This window comes from Notolepis coatsorum (assembly GCF_963971535.1).
Source record: "Notolepis coatsorum genome assembly, chromosome: 1".
Lineage (NCBI taxonomy): Eukaryota > Metazoa > Chordata > Actinopteri > Aulopiformes > Paralepididae > Notolepis > Notolepis coatsorum.
Genome location: NC_140165.1, coordinates 281,933,652 through 281,958,252, shown reverse-complemented (window position 1 = coordinate 281,958,252; position 24,601 = coordinate 281,933,652). Strand labels below are relative to the sequence as shown.

At 45.4% G+C, this 24,601-nt stretch overlaps 1 protein-coding gene across 1 annotated transcript in view; it reads right to left on the bottom strand.

Moving 5' to 3' along the window:
- sgpp2 (sphingosine-1-phosphate phosphatase 2) overlaps window positions 1–19,675 on the bottom strand; it is a 57,444-nt gene extending 37,769 nt beyond the window's left edge. Inside the window, exons 1-2 of the mRNA XM_084325832.1 lie at window positions 19,340–19,675; window positions 17,676–17,837 (exon numbers count right to left, since the gene is read on the bottom strand). Coding sequence (XP_084181958.1) covers window positions 17,676–17,837; window positions 19,340–19,606 — 429 coding nt within the window. The 5' untranslated portion in view covers window positions 19,607–19,675. The remainder of the gene's footprint in view (window positions 1–17,675; window positions 17,838–19,339) is intronic.
- Between the last annotated feature and the right edge of the window lie 4,926 nt (window positions 19,676–24,601).

The window sequence follows — 24,601 nt, the reverse complement described above, 5'->3', positions numbered from 1 at the left end:
TCTGGGACGTCCGGCGTCAACCACGTCTCGGTGAAGCAGAGGACGTTGCAGTCCCTAACGTCTCTTTGATATTGAATCCTTGCTCGGATGTCATCCAGTTTATTGTCAATTGATTGTACATTGGCTAGTAATATACTGGGCAGTGGTGTGCGGTGGCGTCTGGATCTCAGCCTGTTACGGATCCCAGCCCTCTTCCCTCGCCGTCTGGTTCCTCTGTTCCTGGGGTCTAGGAACAAAGGATCTGGTCCTGATCTCCGGAGAATTTCTTCAGGCCATTGATGCGGCTCGGAAAGCTGATCCAGTGAGTAATCCAGTTGGTAAGTTTCCCGTAATCCAATGTCTATGAGTGACTGACGGTCATATACATTAAATGCACCAACAGTTGGTACGAACAAAACTCTAAAAACTATAAATATTAACAAAAGTAAACACAGTCTCGACGGAGCGAACAGAGAGGCAGCCGGTCGGAGCAGCGCCATCATCATGTCCCCTCTCTCTTCACCTGGTAGACAAGTGTCCTCTCTCTTCACCTGGTAGACAAGTGTCCTCTCTCTTCACCTGGTAGACAAGTGTCCTCTCTCTTCACCTGGTAGACAAGTGTCCTCTCTCTTAACCTGGTAGACAAGTGTCCTCTCTCTCTTCACCTGGTAGACAAGTGTCCTCTCTCTCTCTTCACCTGGTAGACAAGTGTCCCCTCTCTCTTCACCTGGTAGACAAGTGTCCCTTCTCTCTTCACCTGGTAGACAAGTGTCCTCTCTTCACCTGGTAGACAAGTGTCCCCTCTCTCTTCACCTGGTAGACAAGTGTCCTCTCTCTTCACCTGGTAGACAAGTGTCCTCTCTCTTCACCTGGTAGACAAGTGTCCTCTCTTCACCTGGTAGACAAGTGTCCTCTCTCTTCACCTGGTAGACAAGTGTCCTCTCTCTCTCTTCACCTGGTAGACAAGTGTCCTCTCTCTCTCTTCACCTGGTAGACAAGTGTCCTCTCTCTCTTCACCTGGTAGACAAGTGTCCTCTCTCTTCACCTGAGAGACAAGTGTCCTCTCTTCACCTGAGAGACAAGTGTCCTCTCTCTTCACCTGAGAGACAAGTGTCCTCTCTCTTCACCTGGTAGACAAGTGTCCTCTCTCTTCACCTGGTAGACAAGTGTCCTCTCTCTCTCTTCACCTGGTAGACAAGTGTCCTCTCTCTCTCTTCACCTGGTAGACAAGTGTCCTCTCTCTCTCTTCACCTGGTAGACAAGTGTCCTCTCTCTTCACCTGAGAGACAAGTGTCCTCTCTCTTCACCTGGTAGACAAGTGTCCCCTCTCTTCACCTGATAGACAAGTGTCCCCTCTCTCTTCACCTGGTAGACAAGTGTCCTCTCTCTTCACCTGGTAGACAAGTGTCCTCTCTCTCTTCACCTGGTAGACAAGTGTCCTCTCTCTTCACCTGGTAGACAAGTGTCCTCTCTCTCTCTTGACCTGGTAGACAAGTGTCCTCTCTCTCTCTTCACATGGTAGACAAGTGTCCTCTCTCTCTCTTCACCTGGTAGACAAGTGTCCTCTCTCTTCACCTGATATACAAGTGTCCTCTCTCTTCACCTGGTAGACAAGTGTCCCCTCTCTCTTCACCTGGTAGACAAGTGTCCCCTCTCTCTTCACCTGGTAGACAAGTGTCCCCTCTCTTTTCACCTGGTAGACAAGTGTCCCCTCTCTCTTCACCTGGTAGACAAGTGTCCTCTCTTCACCTGGTAGACAAGTGTCCCCTCTCTCTTCACCTGGTAGACAAGTGTCCTCTCTCTCTCTCTTCACCTGGTAGACAAGTGTCCTCTCTCTTCACCTGGTAGACAAGTGTCCCCTCTCTTTTCACCTGGTAGACAAGTGTCCCCTCTCTCTTCACCTGGTAGACAAGTGTCCTCCATCTCTTCACCTGGTAAATGGTAAATGGCTGCTTTTTTATATAGCGCTTTTATCCAAAGCGCTTTACAATTTGTTACTCACATTTTTACCCATTCACTCACACATTCACACACCGACGGCGGAGGCAACCATGCAAGGTGCCAACCTGCTCATCGGGAGCAATTAGGGGTTAAGTGTCTTGCTCAAGGACACATCGACACGCTGCCCGGGAGGAGCGGGAATCGAACCGGGAACCTCCGGATTGCCAGACGACTGCTCTACCCCCCGAGCCACTGTCGCCCCTAGACAAGTGTCCCCTCTCTCTTCACCTGGTAGACAAGTGTCCCCTCTCTCTTCACCTGGTAGACAAGTGTCCCCTCTCTCTTCACCTGGTAGACAAGTGTCCCCTCTCTTCACCTGGTAGACAAGTGTCCCCTCTCTCTTCACCTGGTAGACAAGTGTCCTCTCTTCACCTGGTAGACAAGTGTCCTCTCTCTCTTCACCTGGTAGACAAGTGTCCTCTCTTCACCTGGTAGACAAGTGTCCTCTCTCTCTTCACCTGGTAGACAAGAGTCCCCTCTCTCTTCACCTGGTAGACAAGTGTCCTCTCTTCACCTGGTAGACAAGTGTCCTCTCTCTTCACCTGGTAGACAAGTGTCCTCTCTCTCTTCACCTGGTAGACAAGTGTCCTCTCTCTTCACCTGGTAGACAAGTGTCCTCTCTCTTCACCTGGTAGACAAGTGTCCTCTCTCTTCACCTGGTAGACAAGTGTCCCCTCTCTTCACCTGGTAGACAAGTGTCCTCTCTCTTCACCTGGTAGACAAGTGTCTTCTCTTCACCTGGTAGACAAGTATCCTCTCTCTCTTCACCTGGTAGACAAGTGTCCCCTCTCTTCACCTGGTAGACAAGTGTCCTCTCTCTCTTCACCTGGTAGACAAGTGTCCTCTCTCTCTCTCTCCACCTGGTAGACAAGTGTCCCCTCTCTCTTCACCTGGTAGACAAGTGTCCCCTCTCTCTTCACCTGGTAGACAAGTGTCCTCTCTCTCTTCACCTGGTAGACAAGTGTCCCCTCTCTCTTCACCTGGTAGACAAGTGTCCTCTCTATTCACCTGGTAGACAAGTATCCTCTCTCTTCACCTGGTAGACAAGTGTCTTCTCTCTCTTCACCTGGTAGACAAGTGTCCCCTCTCTTCACCTGGTAGACAAGTGACCCCTCTCTCTCTTCACCTGGTAGACAAGAGTCCTCTCTCTCTTCACATGAGAGACAAGTGTCCTCTCTGTCTTCACCTGAGAGACAAGTGGCCTCTCTCTTCACCTGATAGACAAGTGTCCTCTCTCTTCACCTGGTAGACAAGTGTCCCCTCTCTCTTCACCTGGTAGACAAGTGTCCTCTCTCTTCACCTGGTAGACAAGTGTCCCCTCTCTCTTCACCTGGTAGACAAGTGTCCCCTCTCTTCACCTGGTAGACAAGTGTCCCCTCTCTCTTCACCTGATAGACAAGTGTCATCTCTCTTCACCTGGTAGACAAGTGTCCCCTCTCTTCACCTGGTAGACAAGTGTCCTCTCTCTTCACCTGGTAGACAAGTGTCCTCTCTCTTCACCTGGTAGACAAGTGTCCCCTCTCTTCATCTGGTAGACAAGTGTCCTCTCTCTCTTCACCTGGTAGACAAGTGTCCCCTCTATCTTCACCTGGTAGACAAGTGTCCTCTCTCTTCACCTGGAAGACAAGTGTCCCCTCTCTTCACCTGGTAGACAAGTGTCCTCCCTCTCTTCACCTGGTAGACAAGTGTCCTCTCTCTTCACCTGGTAGACAAGTGTCCTCTCTCTCTTCACCTGATAGACAAGTGTCCCTTCTCTCTTCACCTGGTAGACAAGTGTCCCCTCTCTCTTCACCTGGTAGACAAGTGTCCTCTCTCTTCACCTGGTAGACAAGTGTCCTCTCTTCACCTGGTAGACAAGTATCCTCTCTCTTCACCTGGTAGACAAGTGTCTCTTCTCTCTTCACCTGGTAGACAAGTGTCCCCTCTCTCTTCACCTGATAGACAAGTGTCATCTCTCTTCACCTGGTAGACAAGTGTCCCCTCTCTTCACCTGGTAGACAAGTGTCCTCTCTCTTCACCTGGTAGACAAGTGTCCTCTCTCTTCACCTGGTAGACAAGTGTCCCCTCTCTTCATCTGGTAGACAAGTGTCCTCTCTCTCTTCACCTGGTAGACAAGTGTCCCCTCTATCTTCACCTGGTAGACAAGTGTCCTCTCTCTTCACCTGGTAGACAAGTGTCCCCTCTCTTCACCTGGTAGACAAGTGTCCTCTCTCTCTTCACCTGGTAGACAAGTGTCCTCTCTCTTCACCTGGTAGACAAGTGTCCTCTCTCTCTTCACCTGATAGACAAGTGTCCCTTCTCTCTTCACCTGGTAGACAAGTGTCCCCTCTCTCTTCACCTGGTAGACAAGTGTCCTCTCTCTTCACCTGGTAGACAAGTGTCCTCTCTTCACCTGGTAGACAAGTATCCTCTCTCTTCACCTGGTAGACAAGTGTCCCTTCTCTCTTCACCTGGTAGACAAGTGGCCCCTCTCTCTTCACCTGGTAGACAAGTGTCCCTTCTCTCCTCACCTGGTAGACAAGTGTCCTCTCTCTCTCTTCACCTGGTAGACAAGTGTCCTCGCTCTCTTCACCTGGTAGACAAGTGTCCTCTCTCTCTTCACCTGGTAGACAAGTGTCCTCTCTCTTCACCTGGTAGACAAGTATCCTCTCTCTTCACCTGGTAGACAAGGGTCCCTTCTCTCTTCACCTGGTAGACAAGTGTCCCCTCTCTTCACCTGGTAGACAAGTGTCCTCGCTCTCTTCACCTGGTAGACAAGTGTCCCCTCTCTTCACCTGGTAGACAAGTGTCCTCTCTCTTCACCTGGTAGACAAGTGTCCTCTCTCTTCACCTGGTAGACAAGTGTCCCCTCTCTTCACCTGGTAGACAAGTATCCTCTCTCTTCACCTGGTAGACAAGTGTCCTCTCTCTTCACCTGGTAGACAAGTGTCCTCTCTCTTCACCTGGTAGACAAGTGTCTTCTCTCTCTTCACCTGGTAGACAAGTGTCCTCTCTCTTCACCTGGTAGACAAGTATTCTCTCTCTTCACCTGGTAGACAAGGGTCCCTTCTCTCTTCACCTGGTAGACAAGTGTCCCCTCTCTTCACCTGGTAGACAAGTGTCCTCGCTCTCTTCACCTGGTAGACAAGGGTCCCTTCTCTCTTCACCTGGTAGACAAGTGTCCCCTCTCTTCACCTGGTAGACAAGTATCCTCTCTCTTCACCTGGTAGACAAGGGTCCCTTCTCTCTTCACCTGGTAGACAAGTGTCCCCTCTCTTCACCTGGTAGACAAGTGTCCTCTCTCTTCACCTGGTAGACAAGTGTCCTCTCTCTCTTCACCTGGTAGACAAGTGTCCTCTCTCTTCACCTGGTAGACAAGTGTCCCCTCTCTTCACCTGGTAGACAAGTATCCTCTCGCTTCACCTGGTAGACAAGTGTCCTCTCTCTTCACCTGGTAGACAAGTGTCCTCTCTCTTCACCTGGTAGACAAGTATCCTCTCTCTTCACCTGGTAGACAAGTGTCCTCTCTCTCTTCATCTGAGAGACAAGTGTCCCCTCTCTTCACCTGGTAGACAAGTGACCCCTCTCTCTCTTCACCTGGTAGACAAGTGTCCTCTCTCTTCACCTGGTAGACAAGTGTCCTCTCTCTTCACCTGGTAGACAAGTGTCCTCTCTCTCTTCACCTGGTAGACAAGTGTCCTCTCTCTTCACCTGGTAGACAAGTATTCTCTCTCTTCACCTGGTAGACAAGGGTCCCTTCTCTCTTCACCTGGTAGACAAGTGTCCCCTCTCTTCACCTGGTAGACAAGTGTCCTCTCTCTTCACCTGGTAGACAAGGGTCCCTTCTCTCTTCACCTGGTAGACAAGTGTCCCCTCTCTTCACCTGGTAGACAAGTGTCCTCTCTCTTCACCTGGTAGACAAGTGTCCCCTCTCTCTCTTCACCTGGTAGACAAGTGTCCTCTCTCTTCACCTGGTAGACAAGTGTCCTCTCTCTTCACCTGGTAGACAAGTGTCCCCTCTCTCTTCACCTGGTAGACAAGTATCCTCTCTCTTCACCTGGTAGACAAGTGTCCTCTCTCTCTTCACCTGGTAGACAAGTGTCCCTTCTCTCTTCACCTGGTAGAAAAGTGTCCCCTCTCTTCACCTGGTAGACAAGTGTCTCTCTCTTCACCTGATGGACAAGTGTCCCCTCTCTTCACCTGGTAGACAAGTGTCCCCTCTCTCTTCACCTGAGAGACAAGTGTCCCCTCTCTTCACCTGGTAGACAAGTGTCCCCTCTCTCTTCACCTGGTAGACAAGTGTCCCCTCTCTCTTCACCTGGTAGACAAGTGTCCCCTCTCTCTTCACCTGGTAGACAAGTGTCCCCTCTCTCTTCACCTGGTAGACAAGTGGCCCCTCTCTCTTCACCTGGTAGACAAATGTCCCCTCTCTTCACCTGGTAGACAAGTGTCCTCTCTCTCTTCACCTGGTAGACAAGTGTCCTCTCTCTTCACCTGGTAGACAAGTGTCCCCTCTCTCTTCACCTGGTAGACAAGTGTCCCCTCTCTCTTCACATGATAGACAAGTGTCCCCTCTCTCTTCACCTGGTAGACAAGTAATAATAATAATGACTTGGATTTATATAGCGCTCTTCACTGACCCAGAGCGCTTCACAGAGTCCATTATTCGTTCATACACAGTCATACCGGTGGTGGTAAGCTACAATTGCAGCCAGAGCTGCCCTGAGGCAGACTCACGGAAGCGTGGCGAATAATCAACGCCTACGGCCCCTCCGACCACCACCAATATTCATTCACATGCATACACATTCATACGAGGCAAGTAGGTTAAGTGTCTTGCCCAAGGACACAACGGCAGTGGGATGGACATGGGCTTGAGCTGGATTCGAACCACCAACCCTTGGATCATTGGACAACCCGCTCTACCTCTGAGCCACGCCGCCCCACAAGTGTCCCCTCTCTCTCTTCACCTGGTAGACAAGTGTCCTCTCTTCACCTGGTAGACAAGTGACCCCTCTCTCTCTTCACCTGGTAGACAAGTGTCCTCTCTCTCTTCACCTGGTAGACAAGTGTCCCCTCTCTTCACCTGGTAGACAAGTGTCCCCTCTTTTCACCTGGTAGACAAGTGTCCCCTCTTTTCACCTGGTAGACAAGTGTCCCCTCTCTTCACCTGGTAGACAAGTGTCCCCTCTTTTCACCTGGTAGACATGTGTCCCCTCTCTCTTCACCTGGTAGACAAGTGTCCTCTCTCTTCACCTGGTAGACAAGTGTCCTCTCTCTCTCTATTCACCTGGTAGACAAGTGTCCTCTCTCTTCACCTGGTAGACAAGTGTCCTCTCTCTTCACCTGGTAGACAAGTGTCCTCTCTCTTCACCTGGTAGACAAGTGTCCTCTCTCTTCACCTGGTAGACAAGTGTCCTCTCTCTTCACCTGGTAGACAAGTGTCCTCTCTCTTCACCTGGTAGACAAGTGTCCTCTCTCTTCACCTGGTAGACAAGTGTCCCCTCTCTTCACCTGGTAGACAAGTGTCCCCTCTTTTCACCTGGTAGACAAGTGTCCCCTCTTTTCACCTGGTAGACAAGTGTCCCCTCTCTTCACCTGGTAGACAAGGGTCACCTCTCTCTTCACCTGGTAGACAAGTGTCCTCTCTTCACCTGGTAGACAAGTGTCCTCTCTCTTCACCTGGTAGACAAGTGTCCTCTCTCTTCACCTGGTAGACAAGTGTCCTCTCTCTTCACCTGGTAGACAAGTGTCCTCTCTCTTCACCCGACATAATATCCGCTCTACCTTTGAGTGACACCTTCTCTGCTCTCCCCACAGAGATGGCAACCTCCACCCTCCTCTCAGCCCTTGCAACCTCCTTCAACAAGCTCTGTCCCCTCGTTGAGAAACCTGCCCGCCGTTCCCCACCCAGTCCATGGCTGACGGATGCAGTGAGAGAACAAAGACAGGTCCTGAGAGCGGCTGAGAGGAAGTATAGAAAGTCACGCCTCACTGCTGACATCGACACATATCACAACCTCTTGTTAACATTCTCCAAAACCATTACTAATGCCAAAGCTTCTTTCTTTCACCATAGGATCGAGGCCTCTGCCAAGAATCTTCGCAAACTGCATGCTACCATGTCCTCCCTCCTCACCCCCCCACCTCCTCCTCCCTCATCTTTTTCTGCCGAAGACTTTGCGATCTTCTTTGAGGAAAAAGTGGAGAACATCCGCAGCTCCTTCTCCCAACCCCCACCCATTCCAAACGCTGAATCAAGAACCTCATCCTTCACTCTGTCATCTTTCTCTCCCATTACAGAAGCCGAGACCCTGACACTGGTAACGTCGAACCGCCCGACTACATGCCAGCTGGACCAGCTACCCTCCCCACTCCTCCAGACCATAGCACCGGACATCCTCCCATTCCTAACTGCAACCATCAACTCCTCACTCAACTCGGGGGTGGTCCCCACCTCCCTAAAACAAGCCAGAGTCACGCCCCTCATAAAAAAACCAACCCTGAACCCCACCGTCATAGCCAACTATCGCCCTGTCTCTCTTCTCTCCTTCCTTTCTAAAACACTTGAACGTGCTGTATCCAACCAACTTACTGCTTATCTCTTACAGAATGACCTCCTAGACCCCAATCAGTCTGGCTTCCGGACTGGCCACTCCACAGAAACGGCGCTCATTGCGGTCACAGAGGCACTTCACTTAGCAAAAGCGAAAGGCCTCTCCTCTGTCCTGATTCTCCTAGATCTATCTGCAGCCTTTGACACAGTCAACCATCAGATCCTCCTCGCGGCCCTCGCAGGAATGGGAGTGGCTGGATCTGCGCTGACATGGCTGACATCATACCTCAATGACCGCTCCTACCAAGTGTCATGGAGAGGGACTCTGTCGGCCACCCGCCCCCTCCGGACGGGTGTCCCCCAGGGCTCGGTCCTAGGACCCCTTCTCTTCTCCCTCTACACTAAATCACTGGGTAACATTATCACGTCTCATGGCTTCTCATATCATTGTTATGCCGATGATACTCAACTCTTCCTCTCCTTCCCTCCCTCAGATATCCACGTCTCTGAGCGGATCTCGGCCTGTCTGTCCGACATCTCCGCCTGGATGACGACCAACCACCTCAAACTGAACCTAAGCAAAACAGAATTGCTCCACCTGCCGGCCAAATCCTCCCCCCTGACCGACCTCTCCATCACAGTCGAGAATGCAGCTGTGACCGCGTCGCCGACCGCCAAGAACCTTGGTGTTGTCCTCGACGACCAGTTGAACTTCTCTGCTCACATCGCAGCGACAACCAGAACCTGCAGATTCCTCCTGAGCAACGTCAGAAGGATACGCCCCTTCCTGACAAAAGAAGCCACCCAACTCCTCGTCCAATCAACAGTCATCTCCCGCCTCGACTACTGCAACGCACTGCTAGCTGGCCTCCCGGCCACTGCCACCAAGCCTCTTCAACTCATTCAAAATGCAGCGGCCCGCCTGATCTCAAACCTACCGAAGTCCGCCCATATCACCCCACTTCTTAGGGACCTGCACTGGCTCCCCATTGCTGCACGTATCCGCTTCAAGGCCCTCGACCTAGCATACCGTGCGGCAAAGGGAACCGCTCCCGCCTACCTCCGGTCAATGGTCTCTAACTACACACCCTCAAGACCCCTACGCTCTGCATCTTCTGGCCGCCTCAGATCTACTCCTATCCAAGCTCCCGGAGGGTCATCAAAGAGAAGCCGCCTATTCTCAGTCCTTGCCCCACAATGGTGGAATGAACTACCCATCCCAGTTAGGACAGCCGAATCCCGTCCAATCTTTCGCCGTCGACTAAAGACTCACTTCTTCAACCATTATCTGAAATGATAAAAAAAATAAAATCTAACCCCGACTAACCTTAATGTCATGCACTTGTCCTAATAAACTAACCTACACTGTAACACGCAACACTTTGATGAACATTGTTACTCAGCTGATAGAGTTATACCCTTCTTGCTGTCTTGTCGCACAGAACTTGTAAGTCGCTTTGGATAAAAGCGTCAGCTAAATGACTAAATGTAAAATGTAAATGTAGACAAGTGTCCTCTCTCTCTCTCTCTCTTCACCTGGTGCCACAACCTCCACACCCAGGCCCAAAACTCTTTGGTAACATCACCTCCTGGTTTGGGAATAGCACCGCACTACAGAGAGACTACAGAGAGTGGCCCGTTCAGCTGAACACACAATTGGAGGTGGGCTTCCCACTCTCCAGGGCATTTATACGAAGCGTTGCAGAGCAAAGGCTAAGAGAATAACCAAAGATTAGTCACCCAAACAACTGCCTCTTTGAACTGCTGCGGTCAGGCAAGCGCTACCAGAGTCTCATGGCTAGTACAGAGAGACTCAGAAGGAGCTTCTATCCCCAGGCCACCAGGATGCTCAATGACTCCATTTACATTAAGTCATTTAGACTCCATGTAACAACCCATCATCTACACTAATTGCACACACATCCACATGCACACACTCACTTTAAACAAACACTTTGGAGGCCAAACCCGAGATAGTCCGGGTTAACTCGCCATGCTCTGGGCGCCAAACCCGAGAAATCTCTGGTTTTAATCGATATTTCTATTATTATCTATATCCATTCATTTTTCATCCATCCAGCCTGACGTTAACATTGGGAATGGGTCTGAGCTCGCAAAGGGCAAATACCGCCGCCTATCGTCTCCCGGATGGTATTGCACATCATTGGAATTAGGGGTGGACGGTATAAACGGTATACGGTATAAACGGTATGAATTTGCTCTACGGTATGGATTTTGACTATACCGTCTAAACCGGTAGTGCAGCTCTAAAATACCAATGACGTCATGTAACCACAACGCGACTATTTCACTCACTAAAAATAGATAGAATTAGTCATAGATAATAGATATGTGCGAACTGGAAAAAGTTATTTAGGAGGCTTCGCGCAGTGGGCGTGCCAGCCCCTACCGCACGCATGTAAACACGGATCTAGTAGTCTAGTGGGACGGGACACGGGAGCTCAGCTGTCGGCGGCGTCTCCCTGAGCTAACGTTAGCTTAGCTACCGTTACAAAATGACCCAGTCAACTATTCACTTTTAGTTTAATACATGATGAGGCATTGTCTAACCGAACGGTATCTAGTCGGCCAGCTACCGATAGCTCCTGACATCAACAAACGCTCCACAAAGTCTAGTAGAGAGAGACGTGTGTGTGCTACCTGTTAGCCGTTAGCTCACGTTAATGCAAGTTAGTTCACCGTTCAAAACGAAATGTCCCATTGAACTAAATAATTCACTGAGGCGTTGTATTAACGTTATATATCCGGCTTAGCCGGATAGCTCCTGATATCAATGTCTTATAACACTGATTCGATGCGTATTCGAGCTGAGGGCTTGCTAACGTTATAATAGGGTCCAGGTGCAGCGCCGGAGAATCCTGGCCGTAGCTCTGCTCGAGGCTACTCGAGTATAGGTCCAGGTGCAGCTCCGGGGAATCCTGGCCGTAGCTGGAGGCTACTAGAGTACACACAGACAGTGGAGCTTGTTGCGTGGTGGCGATGTCTCGCAGATAATACAAGTACAAGTCTAATTATATAATATATATATTATATATATATATTATTTATATATATATATAATATATATATAAAAAATATATATATATAAAATAAAAACGATGATACCGTGATATATACCGTTACCGTCTATGCTTCAAATTATACCGTGATATAAATTTTAGACCATACCATCCACCCCTAATTGGAATCCCTGTGGCTGGGGCTGTGCATCAATCCAAGAAGTCCGGTCCAGGTTTTCCTTCTCGGGAATGCAGTATCGTTATAACAGATGGACTGGGGACACTCAGAGCAGCGTGGATTATGTGTTTGGGATATATAACGTTGGATCAATAAACGATCAATATTTGGAATGGCGATCAGGAATTGGATTAATCTTTTTGCAGGACATCAGATGTGAGGTAAGGACTTTATGTTACGAATCTTGGGTTAATCCAGTGCTTCTCAAACTTTTTCTGTCAGGCCCCCCTTTGGCGGACCCCCCCCCTTGCCCCAACCAAATAGTCATGAAATGGGCCATGTTTAAATTGATTGAAATAACACCAATATCGTGACCTTTCAAATTGGCCCTATATTTTGTTTTCAGAGCTGTCATGGATGAAAAGCCAGCTTCACACAGATACTGTATGTGGTGCTGAATGGTATCAACACCTTAACTGCTGCATCATGAGATACTTGGTGGGCCATGAGATGAGATACTTGGTAATCAGCACCACACTCTGAAACTAGCTCTCTAGGTGGTATCAGATGAGATTTCAAAGAGTTCTTCCAAGAGTTTGGATGGAGATGTGTCAGGAAGCTTTGTCTCAATGTTGTCTGTAAAGGTTTTTTTTATCCAGAGTAACTTGGTGATCCTTTTATGTGTTTTATTAAATAATGATTTTCAGATTTTGAGAAATGGTATTTTCATGGAGAACAGTGCAGCTGCAACAGATAGCACTTTAGTGATAATTTTCTGTAATCCAAAAAATATATATATATATATTATTATTATTATTTTCTTTATACATCTCAAGGCCCCCCACTTTGAGAAACACTGGGTTAATCAGATGTTCCTTTCACCGCCATCGGAGAGTGTGTGTGAGGTTCGCGCCGACCAAAGTACGGAGAAGCGATTTTTCAGACCCGCTTCTCTTCGTGCATGAGGACACATAATATCGATAATCTAGCGTTTATTTGAAAACTATTCATAAATCAAGCGACAAATGGCACGATTTCTAAGGAAATACATTTAAGCTCGATTTGCTGGAGTTTATTGAGATGAGACAGAACGCTCTAGAATAAAATATATTGATATTCATCACGGTATAAAATGGAAATGTATGAAAAAATTATCCGTTCGTGCATGTTGACTGGAAGCAACTCATGGACGATCACTGTGTTATTTAGATCTATTGCTATTATATTTGATATGTTTTAAGCCAGGGGTGGCCAACCCGCGGCTCGCGAGCCGCATGCGGCTCTTTGCCCATCAATGTGCGGCTCTTCCATAAAAAAAATGTTGTCACTCATTCCATAAAGACGTAGAACAAACATTTACAAAAAAAAATTAAATGGTCCATTTGCATGTTCTTGGTATCTGAATCTAGGGACATAATATGGATCAGTGTCAGAAATAGTGTGTCTGTTACTAGGCTTGAGTAAATTGTAATGAACCAAAGGAGAATATCAATTCTATTTAAAAAAAAAAATTATTATCTTTGACTGTGAATAACACCATGCTAAAATTGACCAGACCTGAAAAATCTAAGCAAATGAATAAAGGGAAGATGATTAAACAGAAGGTTTTGTAGACAGTATAAAATTCTGCCATCTTTTTTATAATGTAAATTTCTCCACCATTTTTCATCGTATTGCAACACCGTTTTTTGCAAGACGTTCACAGAAAGGTAGAGAAACTAACTGTGTTCTGTTTTATGGCAATAACGTTCAAGTTTGTGGGAGATAATCCCAAAAAATAAGATAAATAAAAAAGTAAATCCAGAAGTCAGATGATTGACAGTGTGAGCTGGGTAGGGTAGTTTTTCGAAATTCAAAAGCCCTGAGTCTCTTCCTTCAAAAGACTATACACTCACTTTTGGCTGTGCCACTTCCTCCTGTCAATATGCGCCGGCTTCCGACTCAATGCCCTGAGATTTCTATAATCTTATATTTCACTAATAACAGTTAAAATAATTGGTAAACAAACGTAATGCTGAAAATATACACTTTTACTGTATATCTCGGGCTTAAGAGGTTAACCCTGTGAGGCCCAAATTAAAAAGACATTAGTAACTTCAGAGGCCAGAGGGTGGGACATATAAACACATTTACTATCAAATAGCATTGTGAGGCTGAACAACAGGACCAATTGACTATACATGTGCTTAACATTTTTTAAATAAACATTATTTTTTTAAATGGCTATAAGTGATTTTGTAATTTTGCAACCGTGGGTCTCACAGGGTACTTTTAACCCTGTGAGGCCCAAATAAAAAAGACATTAGCAACTTCAGAGGCCAGAGGGTGAGACCTATAAACAATGAAGGGTGCCGTGACTGAAAAAAAAGGTTGAGAAACGCTGGTATATGGTGTGGCTCTTTGTGGTACCACAGTCATTTTTGTGGCTCTTAGTCTCTGACTGGTTGGCCACCCCTGTTTTAAGCACTCGCAAATAAGTCCTATCCTACATTGGATAAAGCACTGGCACCGAAGGGCCATCAGCAGAGGGCGATGTTGGCCCCCAATGAGTTAACACTCACTTTAGACACTACATTATATTTATCTATTTATTAAAAAGATTTGCATACCTCGTTTGCACCTTACCTAAACACAATCTGTTTAGATTACCATGCGTTCAGCGCCAGAAACGAGTTAACTCGTTTTTGGGATCGTTATTTCGTTTATTCGCTATATCTATTCATAATTCATAGCTGCAGCCTCTGTATACCCTTCAGACACTGTCTGAGCTGGCAGACGGTCAACACCGCCCTCTACTGCCTTGCGGAGCTATTGCATCCCATTGGAAATGGGCTGGTGTGTTTTAGGAGCCGATCTGAGCCGGGCAGGCGGGGTTTAAATACTCAGGCGAGCCAGGCCTTTACAACGACTGCATGGAATACTAACCCCGCCCGCCTGTCCGTGTGTAACGCTCGGTAATGTCGGGGACATTATCGCTGTGGATAACTGGAATGGTGATCAGATAATTGGATAATTTTTTTTGCATTACATCAGATTTTCTCGTCTTTTTCCTGGAATTACTCAAAAGCACCCAAACCATACTCTATTCAAAACGGTATAAAACGGAAATGTACAGATGAAAAAACAATCTGTTTTGGGCATGTTGACTGGAAGCAACTCACTGACAGTCGACGGCGTTATTAGACCCATAGATATAATATAAGATATATTTTAAGCACTCGCAAATGTCGCAGTCTAAAACTATATCCATTGAATAAAGACCTGGCGCTGAAGGAGGATCAGCGCCCCCTGCTGCTGGCGGTCAATGTGTTAAAGTGTTGTACCTCATTGTTTACTCATTGTACTTAGGTTGTACTTTAGATCAGTGGTTCTCAACTGGTCTAGCCTCGGGACCCAACATTTTCCTTAGTCATTAAGTCGCGACCCAAAATTTTGAACCACTATGATTTATGTAAAAAAAAAAATTGCAGTAATACGCAATCTTTCAAAACATGAAATAAACACAAAAAAGTGCAACAAAAGTGCAACTATTGCTAAAAACCCAATGAAATAAAAGAATAATAAATAATATATGCTTCTTAGCAGATTTCTTAGCTTAACATAACAGACCTAAATTTGGGGGAACTAATGGGATAACTGAGTTTGCAACAAAAGTGCAACTAGGGCTAAAACCCAATGAAATAAAATAATAATAAATAATATGCTTCTTAGCAGATTTCTTAGCTTATCATAACAGACCTAAGTTTGGGGGAACTAATGGTAAATGGCTGCTTTTTTATATAGCGCTTTTATCCAAAGCGCTTTACAATTTGTTACTCACATTTTACCCATTCACACACCGATGGCGGAGGCAACCATGCAAGGTGCCAACCTGCTCATCGGGAGCAATTAGGGGTTAAGTGTCTTGCTCAAGGATACATCGACACGCTGCCTGGGAGGAGCAGGAATCGAACCGGGAACCTCCGGATTGCCAGACGACTGCTCTACCTCCTGAGCCACTGTCGCCCCTAATGGGATAACTGGGGTTGCAACAAAAGTGCAACTAGGGCTAAAAACCCAATGAAATTAAATAATAATAATAAATAATTATGCTTCTTAGCAGACTTCTTAGCTTAACATAACAGACCTAAGTTTGGGGGAACTAATGGGATAACTGGGATTGCAATAAAAGTGCAACTAGGGCTAAAAACCCAATGAAATAAAATAATAATAAATAATATGCTTCTTAGCATATTTCTTAGCTTAACATAACATACCTACGTTTGGGGGAACTAATGGGATAACTGGGGTTGCAACAAAAGTGCAACTAAGGGCTAAAAACACAATGAAATAAAATAATAATAATAAATAATATATCCTTCTTAGCAGACTTCTTAGCTTAACATGCAGGGAACTAATGGGATAACTGGGGATGATGTTTGCTCCTGACAAGAGTCTCAAAGTCTGGGGTGATGGTAGACAAAGCAACTCTGAGGTCATGCTCAATGTCCAATCTGTTCCCCCGCTTTGTCTTCAGCTGGACCAGAGCTGAGAAGCCACTTTCACAAAGATAGGTAGTGAAAAAAAAGAAAAAAAAAACGTTTTTTTTAACTTTTTTTTTTTTTTACACACACATCCGCGACCCACTCAAAATGGCCCCGCGACCCACCAGTTGAGAAACACTGCTTTAGATTGTATATTCCTCTTTTACTAACTTTTTTACTGTATGAACTATGAAGCACACTCTCAGGGGCTCAAAACAGAACCAAGCATTTAACCGTAAAGTACATGTATTTTATATGCGACAATTAATAAACAAACTTGAAACTTGCATTGCAGACGGTAACGACTAGTGTAACAAATGACTTTCCCTAGGGAGTAATGTGTTACTTTTGAGAGAAGTAACGAGTAATGTGTAAAGATTGAGTAACGGATTTGACCCCAAACAATGCTCATGACCTCTTTTCTTTGTTAATGTATAATCATATAGTGGCTCTCTGTTGTGTGTGTCCCACCCTCCACTCAGCAATTTGATGGTTTGAGTGAAGTATCAGCCAACCAATCAACCGCTTTGCTCTGATTTAGAGTACATACCCATTGAGTCAAGTGGTAGCTTAAACTCAGTTATTCCAGATTGCAACCCTACTGTACATTTTAGCTGTAAGGGTAGGAAGCCTCACCTGTGAATGGACAGAGAAAGAATTTTGTAGAATGTGAACCTGTAAAACCTGTACTACAGCTTTCTCCATTAGACCAGTGGTTTTCAACCGGTGTGACGTGGCACCACACTGGCGTGCCGTGAGGCAAGATCAAGTTTTCTAAATGAGATACATTTCCATTCAACATACATATTTGTGTCAGAACTCACTTATTCATAAGTAGTGGGAAATATATGTATATACTGTACCTCCATATATGAATGAACAATTAATACAAATAAGAAATACAGATACTGTACAATATCGGCACTTGTTAATCAGATGCCTATTACTTCCACATAGAAGTGCTTCTTGTGCTGTTCTTGACGTTGCACTGTTCTCTCGTCGACTATGTTTCTGAAATCTCTGATTTCACATCAACAAGGCATATGTACAGATGTCCGATGACTTTTTAGTTGAAGAATTTATTTAGTTAAGGACAGTCTTTCACACACACACACACACACACACACACACACACACACACACACACACACACACACACACACACACACACACACACACACACACACACACACACACACACACACACACACACACACACACACACACACACACACACACACACACACACACACACACACACACACACACACACACACACACACACACACACACACACACACACACACACACACACACACACACACACACACACACACACACACACACACACACACACACACACACACACACACACACACACACACACACACACACACACACACACACACACACACACACACACACAATGTGTGACCTACGATCCAGATATTGACGAGGCGTCGGCAGAGGAAGGGGTCCAGGTTCCACTGGATGCAGGGCAAACAGGTGATGTAGAACACCTCATGTCCCAGGCCCGCCGAGACCATGAACAGGAAGTAGAGCAGGCGGTTCCTCACCTCGTAGTCGGGCCGGCTGTGGCTCTGTGGTGCACACACACACACACACGCGCATTAGTGTTTTGCATCACTGGTGAAGTTCTTGAGAACGCTCTTGGTCTCCTGAGACCTACATATACAAATTGTTGGGGTTGTGGGGGCAGGTCAAGGTCAACAGTATATGCCATATAGAAATGTTATACACCGTCTTTGGGGGGGGGGGTCTGTCTAAATGTCCTTTGTGTTTGTGGTGTGTTTTGTTTTTATTTGGTATATTTGTATTTTGTATTTATTAGTTAAGTTTAGATCTGTATTTCTTATTGTTTTTTTGTCATTATTATTATTTTTGTTGACGTTTATATTGTGTCGTTTTAAAATAAAAACTTGATACAATTTTTTTTTTATTTATACACCATCTGAAAACTCGGATCCTGAAGATTCATTTGAGATGCAGCTCAGCACTTTAGTCGTGTTTTTTTTTGTTTTTACTGTTTCGATTGTATAAGGGCTTGCAATATACACACTGTATGATATGGCTGTTCCAAAATACATAAAAAAAACACATAAAGACCTTGAACAACACTTATGAAATGTTCATACTGTGATTTGGTATGAATAACGTTCAATTTCAGAAACACTTCGGTAAAATAACTGTTTTACTGAACTGTATGGTCTTGGACTTGGCCTCAACAGCTTTTGGTCTTGACTCTCGATCTGGACTATAGACAAGTCTCCGTCTTGACTGAGGTGGTCTTGAGTACAACACAGATTTGTATACATGTAGATTAGATTTAGGCCCATCTGGCTATATACATGCTTCTGTAATGATTGCCTGGTGATACTGAATGTCCACTGCATACTGTAATAACTGTACACACTGCATCATTACTGAATACAGATGAGACCAGATCTTATGGCTGGGCCTGAAATAAACTTACTTTGGACCGCCAGGCCTGGTAGCATACTGTGAGACAGGTATTATAGCATCAAAGCTGGTGATAAGAGTTGTCGACAAAGTGTTATTTTGGCTGGCAGCATTCTGGTACATCTCAACACCTATGAGCAAGTACAAGTCCCCTTGCACCGGCTTTGAATGATTACAAAGAATAATTTGCAAAGGCCAGCTAACACAATCACGTCCATTCATTTTAACACAAATGCACTGCAACGTTTTTTTTTTAGTTTTTTTTTTATCTGTAACAACACTGAACAAAGCTATCTGTGGATTAATTAGGCCTAATTGGAGGTAAACAAATGACGCATGGTGTGCAGAAATCCATTGTACAACAACACCATACTCCCCAGGTAGATAAGCGACTCCCTGGTGAGAAAGGGCGTTTACCCATCGCTGAAAACAAAGATTGACGGTGGTAGGAAGACTCGAAATAACATTATAATCGTATTCACGTTCTTGAGGAAGAGATAATATCTCAAGAACGTGAATACGATTATAAGGTTATTTCGAGTCTTATGCACTGTCTATGCAGTAGACCAAAGTCTATTTCTAACACAATTATAAACGAGTTCCATTTACACACATAACTTACTCCCACGGCGCATCCATTCTCCTGACATTGGTACTTTGAAATATCGTCCTGCTGTTGTTTAAACGTGCTTCCTGTGTATCCATTAGATGTTGATGACATCTGCTTTCCAGTGCAGCAGTTGTCAGCGTGGGCGACAGCCGGGGAACCCGTCGAAGTGCGCGCATTCCCCCCGCTGTGCTGCGCGGCCTCGGCGGGAAAGAGTCCACATCTCCTCTGGAACCGGGCCACGAGCTCCGAGCCGTGGAGGTATGCCAGCAGCTCTAACATGGCGAGTCAACCCAGCGGAGTGGAAGAGTCGGGGTTTTTAGAGCGCGTTATCCGCCTGCAGGGCTCATCCCAGGCGCAGGTGGGGAGAAGTGACACAGGTGCGCCCAGACAGGTGTGGATGAGCACACAGAGGGGGCGGGGCCGCAGGGCAGGATGTCAACAGTAGCAAGAACTCGTTCTCCGACCTTTAGACCGAGTTGGCACGTCAGTGCATGTATTGTGTTAAATTGGGAACGTTACGTATCATGCTTACTGTTTTAAAGTTCCTTCCCCTAATCCAAAACCAAACATTGGACTGGGTTGGTGTTGGTCGTGTTCGTGTAAAATCTGACCGATTTACAACGTCCATCAATCATAAATATTGTATTTTACATTTGATTGCCTCGAGGCCTTATCCTCGTCCACACTAGTAATTTGAACATATCAACCCATAGGAAATGAATGTGTTATGTTCATCCATCAGATGGAAAACATCCTGCATACACACCCACACACTAGTCTGAGACATTGTTTACAGCTTAAAAATAAATGGTAAGAGCCATTAAAACAGACACCAAGGTAAGGGCAGGAGCACAGAAGCCAAAGGCAGATCTACCACGTCGTTCAGTATGAACTCTATGGTGCTTTACGTGTATCATAGGGTCCAGATGTCCAATCTGATAATGAAATAATATAAATTTGGACAATGTCCAATTATGGTTTTATATAGAAACGGATGCCAATGCCAATCTCTCCACCAGAGAGGACCACCCTATTGTACAGGACACAATGGTGAGTATAACTAAACTATCATGATAAATCTGATGGCTGAAAACAGACAGGGAATATGCTTCAACAACTCTTTTTCAGCTAATTCCAAATCCAATCTTTTGTCATAATTTACTTGCAAGAACCCCCACACAGTATTTAAATCTCTCATCAAGCCAAATACCAATGTATTTGTATTCTGAGACTCTTTCAATGTCAGACCCATACACAGTAGATGTACAAAGGTAAACTATATCTCTGAGAACAACATTGGGTCTCATTCACCAACATTGCCAAAGGATTTCTCTTAGGGCAACCATCTTGGAACCGCGACAAAATCGCAGACAAGTACACCCGGATTCACCAACCTGTCTTTTTTATTTTCTTTTTTTTATACATGTTTTTCTTTTCTTTTCTTTTCATACATAAAGCAGAACATAACAGTACAATAATAACAATGACAACTGTGACGACAACAATAATAACAGTAACATGAATCATAATGACCTTGACAAGAGACAGACAAACAAGAAAAAGTTAAATAATAAAAATAAATGTGGCTCAGGCACTAGCAACCATGTTTGTGTATCCTTGAGGTGGCTCTTGAGGATTCGGATCCCTGCCAGTGTTAGGACAGATGTACTAAAATAGACTAAGTGTGCGACGTGTGTGTATGTGTACTATATGTGTGTTTTACCTATGTGCTTCTGCGTACCCTATGTGTGCGTTTTATGTGTGTGTGTAAGTCTTGTGCATTTTATGTGTGCATGCTTCATGTGTGTGAGTGCATATGTGTTCTGTGTGTGTACGTGCATGTGTTGTGTGTGTGTGTATGTGAGCATGAACACGTTTGCACCTTTACAATTGTCATGATACCCTCAACAACGATACCAGCATTAACAAAACAACACAAGGCAGCATTGGTCCACAAGGAGGCTATGGGTAATGGGGAAACCCACCAAGTACAGTGGCAGACAGTGCAGGCCCGATATGAGACAGATATGGGTCCCATATTTCATAGAAAGTGTCCAGTTTAGAGTGCAGCATGCACGTGATGTATTCACAGGGAATGCATTCCATTATAATATTGTGCCATGACCTCTTTGATGGGACCTCGTCCTTGATCCAGAACAACAGAATGTTTTTCCTAGCAGCAAATGTCAACAAATTGAACAGTCTCCTATGTTTGAAATTGGCAATATGAATATCTGGGAGGCCTAGTAAGAGGCAGAGGGGATCCAGTTCGATGGGGGTCTGGAATATATCAGATAGTTCCTCTACGATGTCGAACCAATAGCTCTGGAGCTTTACACAGGACCAAAAGCAGTGGACGTGGTTTCCAATCTCTATCTTGCATTTAAAGCAGAGTGGGGATGCATTGGGATCCATTTGACTCTTAACACTTTGATTGCCCAACCCGAGTTTTCTCGGGTTTACCCCCCGCGGGTTGAATGCCCACTCACGAGAATTCTCGTATTTTCTCTCTTTTTTTTTTATTAGCGATCTGAAATCATATTTCATCAACCGAGGAAATCCAGCCACTCCAGGCGCTCAGATGTGAAAAAAGCGCCCCCTATCGTCTCCCAGATGGTAATTCACCCTTTTGGAATGAACTCAATGAAAATGAATGAGAAAAAAAATCCCTGACTCCACATTTTACTTCTCACTCACGCAGCCGGGGTCGATCAGCTCCACTAGTGAGCCTCAGAGCAGCGGGGATTATGTGTTTTTACAGTATACACGGTGAATCAATAAAAGGATTGATTTTTTCGAATGGCGATCAGGAATTGGAATAATCCATTTGGATACCATCTGATCTCAGGTAAGGAATCTATGTTACCAGTCTTAGGATAATCAGACTCGTTTTCACGGAGATATAAGCTTTTATGTGATTATGTGATATGACTGATTGACTGTGCGAGCGGTCAGGAAATAGGAGAATCGATTTTCAGCTTGCGGCCAGAGCGTGCATGCGTACACATATACTATCGATAATCTAGCGTTTATTTGAAAACGATTCATAAATAGACCGAAAAATGACAACGTTCTAGAATATTCCAGTAAAGGGCGATTATCATGGAATGTCTTCATTTTTCCATGAAAACGAGTGCTTTTCAAAATGCTAGAAAACGGAAATGAAGCGATAAAAAACAATCTGCTACGACAATGTTGACTGGAAAATGAGTCTTTGATAAGCGACGGGCAGATTAGACACATAGCCATAATTTAAAACATAGATTAGGCGATATTAACGTTAACATTGAAGTGGTGCTGGGCATTCAAGGAGGTAAAAAGGAATTAAGCTTGGGCAGTGAAAGTGTTAAGGGCAGGGGTAATATGAATGCGGTGTAAGATTCTAACTTGGATAGACTTGGTGCGGTTGCAAACAGAGATTTTTTTTTGCGTAGGTCCATGCATCGTGCCAGTCCTCGTCCATGATCTCTATGTCCAAGTCTTTTTCCCAGGACTGTTTAGTAACAAGGGAAGATAAAGATGAATTAAGGTTTAGAGTACTATAGAAGATAGATATTTGTTTTTTAGGAATCTGCAAGGAGAGGGCTTTCTCCACCTGCGAGGTGGAACTGTTAATTAACAGTGAGGTGTCCTTGGTGATAAACTGCCTAATTTGTAAGTATTTAAAAAAAATTCGTTTTCAATAGGCCATACCGCTGCTGCAGCTGTAGAAAGGACATTAGGGTCTGGCCATCAAACAAGTGGCCAAGATCAGTTATGCCCTGCGTATACCAGGTCTTGAAGCCGCCGCCAATTTGGTCTGGCTTAAAGTCAGGATTGCCTACGATCGGGGAAAGAGGAGAGGTCAGCTTAGCTCGGCCCTCCACATTACGGACAGTCTTCCAGGCCTTGACGGACATAGTGTGATGGGGTTAGAGCATATTTTCCTAACAGACTTAAAGTCTTTGATAAATAGTAGGTTCCACAGGGGGGACTTAGATTGTGAGGATTCAATGTCTAGCCAGATTGATAGTGGGTCTGATCTGAACCAGCCGACAAGTACCCTAAGGTGTGCTGCTAGTTGGTAATGTCTAATATTAGGTAGGTCTAGACCCCCATCTTCACCATCCATCTGTAATTTGGCCATTTTCAGACGCGGTTTCTTCGCATTCCAAATGAATGCACTGGAATCATTTGGAGAGGGTATAATAGTCTGGGGAGTACGTTCATTTTGACGAGGGCTATCCTACCCAGCCAGGAGATTGGTAAAGGGGCCCATCTAACTAAGTCTGCCCTTATGGTGTCTAAAAGGGGGGGAAAGTTGGCCTTAAACAACGTATCATAGGTGGGTGTCACAAATACTCCTAAGTAAACAAAGCCGGAGGGCGACCAGCGAAATGGGAAGGGCTCGGGCAGAATCGGGATGGATTTAAGTGTCCCAAGTGGCATTGCTTCGGATTTGGAAAAGTTAATGTTGTACCCCGAGAAGGTTCCAAATGTGGAAATCATGCGGATTAGACATGGAATGGAAGAGTCAGGTTTAGATATAAAGATCAGTACGTTGTCCGCGTAAAGAGTGATTTTGTGCTCCCTCTCGCCCACCCTAATACCTGAGACCGCGGCTGACTGCCTAATGGCCTGAGCGAGTGGTTCTATGGCCATGTCAAATAGTAAAGGGCTAAGAGGGTCCCCCTGGGGTTACCCCGTTGTAGAGGAAAGTTGTTAGACCTAAGCCTGTTAGTCAGAACCGCCGTCATCCGTGAGTTGTAAAGAACCTTGACCCAGTCAATAAAAGTGTTTCCTAGGCAAAATTCAGCGAGGGTTCGAAATAAATACGGCCATTCTACACGGTCGAATGCCTTTTCCGCGTCGAGAGTAGGGATGGGTACCGAATTCGGTACTTTTGAGGTACCGAACCGAAACACGTCGGTACTACCGAGTAATCAAGTGAGAAACCAAAAAAAAAATTAAAAAGAAAAGAAAAGAAAAGTTTTTTTATTATAATTTTTTTTTACTTTTTTTACTTTTTTCTTTTCATGTCAACGTTCACACGCACAATATATGCTTACCTAGGATTTGACTTGATTCAACAACAAAGCAGTCGGAGCAATGACAAGCCGAAAACTGTCGAAATTGTAGTTATTTGAAGTTTGGATTTTTTTTTTACGACGAGGTAGGTAAATTAAATTTCTTGAGACTAAAGTACCGAAAAAAGGTACCGTTGGGTACCGGTATCGATTCACAGGTACCGGTACCGGTATCGGTTCAAATGTGAAAGGTACCCATCCCTAGTCG